This window comes from Triticum urartu, unplaced genomic scaffold (assembly GCF_003073215.2).
Source record: "Triticum urartu cultivar G1812 unplaced genomic scaffold, Tu2.1 TuUngrouped_contig_7147, whole genome shotgun sequence".
In the NCBI taxonomy this organism is placed as follows: Eukaryota; Viridiplantae; Streptophyta; class Magnoliopsida; order Poales; family Poaceae; genus Triticum; species Triticum urartu.
In genome coordinates, this window is record NW_024117968.1 from 1 (window position 1) to 5,289 (window position 5,289).

General features: G+C 44.9%; 1 protein-coding gene across 7 annotated transcripts; it reads left to right on the forward strand.

The window, feature by feature from the left end:
• Nucleotides 1-276: 276 nt before the first annotated feature.
• LOC125531460 lies at nucleotides 277-4,227 on the forward strand. 7 transcript variants are annotated; one of them, XR_007293242.1, is made up of 6 exons: nucleotides 278-977; nucleotides 2,793-2,861; nucleotides 3,111-3,155; nucleotides 3,263-3,348; nucleotides 3,837-4,002; nucleotides 4,117-4,227. XR_007293242.1 is itself a non-coding variant. In XM_048695848.1 (5 exons), the coding sequence occupies exons 1-5, from the start codon at nucleotides 944-946 to the stop codon at nucleotides 3,939-3,941; spliced, it is 339 nt and encodes a 112-aa protein (XP_048551805.1). In that variant the 5' UTR covers nucleotides 277-943; the 3' UTR covers nucleotides 3,942-4,227. The 7 variants fall into 7 exon arrangements, 3 of the variants coding, with proteins under 3 accessions (XP_048551805.1, XP_048551806.1, XP_048551807.1); XR_007293243.1 differs by having other exon boundaries at nucleotides 285-982; XM_048695848.1 differs by having other exon boundaries at nucleotides 277-977; nucleotides 3,837-4,227.
• Nucleotides 4,228-5,289: the final 1,062 nt, after the last annotated feature.

Genomic DNA, 5,289 nt, shown 5'->3' on the forward strand with positions numbered 1-5,289 from the left:
CAGCGTCTAAGGAAAACCCCAGCGAGACGACTCAAGGCCGGAACAAGGCGGCTCAAAACAGGAGTGAGACGCGGCGACGGTAGCGGCGGCGCGGTCAGGTCGAGCACCACGTAGGCAAACCGCATAGGTCAAAGCAACTCCGAGGCGACCTCCTTGAAAATTTTGGTATCTCACACGATCATCAAGCAAAACTAGCTCGATCCAAAGCTAGCTAGTAGTGCGTTGGTCAACTCAAGGCCGGAACAAGGCGGCTCAAAACAGGAGTGAGACGCGGCGACGGTAGCGGCGGCGCGGTCAGGTCGAGCACCACGTAGGCAAACCGCATAGGTCAAAGCAACTCCGAGGCGACCTCCTTGAAAATTTTGGTATCTCACACGATCATCAAGCAAAACTAGCTCGATCCAAAGCTAGCTAGTAGTGCGTTGGTCAACTTGATTGACCGACTTCGGCTAGCCACACAATTCCTTTATACGTACACAACACAACAGCCCGATTTCTTTTAGGCTGGAAAGATTCGACGTACGCCCAGGACTTGATTGATTTTGATGGTAATATAATAGCAGCAACGACGGCTCGGAAAGAGAAACATCAGCAATGCTTGAAGGGCGGCGGCGGCCGGGCTCAAGGACGGCAGTGGCGACCCAAACTGCGTCGACTTCCGGCTGGCTCTTCGTCAGGGTCAGTGAGTCGCCAAATCTAGGCGGGCCACTAGTAATTCGCCGTGGAAGGGCGGGTCATCAGTGAATCGCTTAAGTTTAATTGGATCATATAACCGGTCGGGTTATTGCCGCGGGGTATATCCCCGATACCGCTGGATCTTCCCCTCCACCCACCTTGGTTTGGCGTCCGAAGATGTGGAACGGGATGTCCATGAGGTGGGGCTGGCTTCACCTCCGCCCCTCCCTTCCACGGGGCTCGCGCAGCTGCCAGCCGCCCGTGATGGATGCGATGGCGAGGGCGACCGACAGCTCCCCCTGGTGAGGTAATTTCTCCCATCCCCTTCCTCCCTCTGGTGGCCTGCTGCTGCTCCTAAGAAAATGGTCACCTGAATTTTAGGCGAAAACAACTCCTCTGAACCAAAGTATTTTCCTATGCCTGACTAGCGATTCAGAAAATAGTAACTGTATATATTCATGGTTAATTGATGACTACCAGAAGGTAGTTGCCTCTGATTTCTTTTACCTCCTTTGTGCTGATGGTAGTTGCTTCCTGCATATATCGATCATCATATTCGTCTTGTGGATATAATTAGTTTCCCATATGGAATTCATTTTCTTTTATCGAGTTAATGAATGTGTTCTTCAGGGTTGTCTGCCCTTGTGTCCCCAAATCATACCTACATGCATATGCGGAACAATGTTTACTAATTCGAGGACGACCACAATGAGGCTCTCCTACCCAACCCTCTCTCGAGCAAATTGACGTTGTTTTCCTTTTTGGGGGATAATTTTCCGTGCTGATTTCGATTTGCAGAATTGATAGTTGGGTTTTTCTTGCATCTTGATATTTGGTGTTTAGGAAGCTATGCAAGCAAGAGCTGCACTTGTGCAATTTCAAGGCATTTCTCTTCTTCACCAGATATAAATTGTGTTCGGGAATAAGAGTGCAGGCTATAGAACTATGACAGTGCAGTAGGGTTTTTTTTCGAAAAGGGGGATCTCCCCGGCCTCTGCATCAGAACGATGCATACGGCCATCTTATTAACCAAATAACAAAAGGTGCCAACAAGGTTCCACAGTCTCCAGCCAAACAAAAAGCAAAGGATAAATGCAGCTCACACAGAGCGACAGACGGCTAGATACACAAACTAGCCCGAAAAAGATGCCACAACCGGCTGGCTAAAAATAGATAGGGAAACTAATTGCCTATCCAATTACATGACCGCCATCCAAACCGGTTGAAGATATCCCGAGCTACCATCTCCCAACGGATAGATCCAGTAACCAAATGCTCCCTGGCCTCCATCGGAGTGAGTAGCGACCACGAACGGATCAGTGTCGTAGCTCGGAAAATAACCTGCAAAAAATGAATCCGTGATGTTCTGTTAAAAACCAAATCATTTCTGCAGTAGGTAGAATGCTTATTTGTACATGGGTTGATATGTTTAGAATTTTTCCTTTTACTATGTTTCTGTTGTAACTAAAGAGTGAAGTATCTTCCTGTACATACAATATATTCTATTGCTAAGTATTGTGGTTGACATGGAACCATTGACTTAAACCTGTGTATCTAGGAAGATGGTTGTAGTGTTGTGCTTAGACCAAAACCGCCTTACTTCTAGACTCCAAGCAATGCTAGTGTAGAATTAGTTCCTCCCAAATATTATTAGTTTTTTTGGATTGTGGTGGTTTCTTCCCTGTTCTTCCTCCCTTTCTTTTTTTCCTTTTTAATAAATGTTCCTGCCTTCTATCAAATTATCTCATTTACTGTAGACATTGCGTTCTTGTTGAGAATGATAGGTTTTGCTGATTTGACATCAAAATTTTGCTTACTATTTCAGTATCCATGCCTTTTGTTGTAGCGTCAGTAGATCTTCTCTTCTCTCCATGTTTACTGTGAGATGATATATCTATTTCTATAGCATACATGTTTGACTAAAGAATGGTTGTCTTTGCTGAAACAAAGTTGTAAAGAGATCGCATCGAGTTGAGTACAGGATTTAGAGTGATAAAGGTCTCTGATGATTCGATTGCAGTGCAGTACAAATCATCTGGTGGAGAATCGTTGGTGCCATATGGGATGGTCGTTAACATCTTATCGAACTATCGGGGTTCCTCTATTTTTGGATGCAGGATCGGAGGATGAACCCATCGTACTCGCAGCACGCGTCGCTGGTGTACACGCCGGTGCCGATCAAGAAGGTGACACTCTTCTTTCTTCATTTTGGCACTTAGCTTCTTGGACGTGGGGATTTGTTGCATTAATTATAGTGATGGTTGATGATGTTTTAGTTTCCCTGTATGCTTTTTAAAATTGTGACCCGCGAGTGGTTCAAATGTTGTGGTTCAGTAGATAGGTTTTGCGATTTTACAACACCCTAGCTATCTGCCGCTGCGTCCAACAACCATCTTCTAATCTCCCTATTTCATGCCATTGTTGGTACCTTGCAGATTTTGTATGCTCCAGGAGGAGCAGGTGGTGTACGAGGCAGCCAGGTAAATCAGTTGCATCCACTCACTGTTATGGTAGTGGTATCAATCCAATTATCTGGAGTTCGTCTTACACCTAGCTGACTTTGGTCTGATTGTTTTCAAATGGATAGTTGCAATGGAGGAGGACGAGATCCACGAGGAGGGCTTCCTGGAGATATCACAACATCTCCAAATGTTACAACAAGGAGAAGAAAAGGCAAGATGTTTAAGGCTGGTGCACCCTGTTTAAATGAAGTAAGCTATGTATGTAGGAATGAGTACTGCAGATCTGAGACACCAAAGTACCAAACACTTGATAATTCAAGCGCAGTATTACTACCTGAAAGATTGGCATTGGGTAGTCAGTTTAGTGGTGAAGAATTAACATATAATTATAGTTTTTCTTATTTGAGTACAACAAAAGTAGTTTCTTCTTTTGGGGAAAGAGGTCAAAACTGGCTCCAGATTATTAATAAGGTCCATGTTGTATAAAGAAATATTTTATCTTAGGAAGATGTATACTAGACAAATGTAACTTATTCCATACATGACTATTTTCCATTTTGGTAATAAAACAATTGTTCACAGATGCTTGTCACTGTCACATTTTCTTCACATGTTTTCCATCACCACCCCTATTAAGTATATGCCTACTCCCATCAAACCATCATTCTCCTTACTTTGCCTGGTTTAGTGGTTTTACAGTTTTGCGATGAACAATATGAGAAAGCTGCTGCTGGAGGTGGTGGATTCGAGGGCGGTTTTGAAAATCCTATTGAGGATATTTTCGGTTCTCTTATGACTGTATAGGCAGAATGAATGACAAGAGGTGAATGGTATATTGGTATTGTACAGAGTCTTCAATCCAAAGGTATAAACATAATGCAGTGCCATAAAAATTTCTACTTGCTATAATGCAGTTTCGACTATGTCAAAAAGGTGCGGGTGCACATCATTTACATTGGTCTATCATACAAAAATGCAGGGTAATGCTTGCTGGATATAGGGACTGCTGCAACCTACATGTATTACAACACAAGAATACTATACAACTTATCTGGTTTACAACATATCTATCATTATGAAATTATAGTAATACTATACGTCTTATCCGTCAGTCGCTCTTCCTAATCCAAAGGAACTTCTGGCCCGGAATCCAATTAAAACTAAATAATAATAAAATTTCAGAAAAATTTTGTTGTGTATGCATGGAAATATTCTATGGATCTCCAAATGTTCAGTGGTAAAATCTTGCAAGATGAAGAAGGTAGTTCTTTATTTAATGGTAAAGCATGTATTGGATGATAGAGTTGATAGCATTTTAATATCAGTGTTGTTGGGATCTACGGTAGGGTGCGTCGACTGCAAATTAAAATTTCCTACGCGCAGAACAACCAAGAACATGCTACGGGAGATGGATCACAGTTCGTTACCACTAGACGCGCAGTGCCGTGCAGCGGAAGAAGAGTTGGGGCAGCGCGTCCGCGTGGATCGTCTCCTCCTCGTCCGATCTCCCTCGTACAACCGATGGTCGGTTCCCACGTACGGGTTTGCCGGAGCGGCGCAAGTGCACTGCCTCTAACGGTATCCGCGCGTTCAGGAGGAACGTCGTGCGGCGGACTGCTAGGTCCAATCACACAACCGGCGGCGAGTGGAGGTGTCTATTTGCAACACGTGCAAACCCTAGTGACAGCACCGAAGCGATCAGCCGCGTGAGTGTGCGGCACCTCCACTATATATATAGGCGTCGCACGGACCCTAAAGCCCATAAGTCTACTCGGCCACAATCCGAATACAGTTCGGATCACATCCGACCAGTGTCCTTGGATCCGACGTCGTAGGTTCCTTCCCTTAAGCGCGCGACCCCTTAGGTTCAAGTCGGCTTGGTCGCAGTTTGGATCACCTCCGAACTGCACGGTTGGTAGCGGCCTCTAGCAAGGCATGTCGAACACCAAGCAGGCTATGAAGCTGGTCAGCGAACCTGTACATGATACTTCAATTTCTTTTGCCACACGTTATATGTTGTCGAGCTCAAGGCGAGTCTGTCATCCTTGTGCTAGCCCGACCTCTTTCTCGTTCCAGTGATGCCGACCACAAACCGGATTATCTCATAATCCTTGTCGCATGGACATGCTTATCCTGGTCGGATCACACGAGG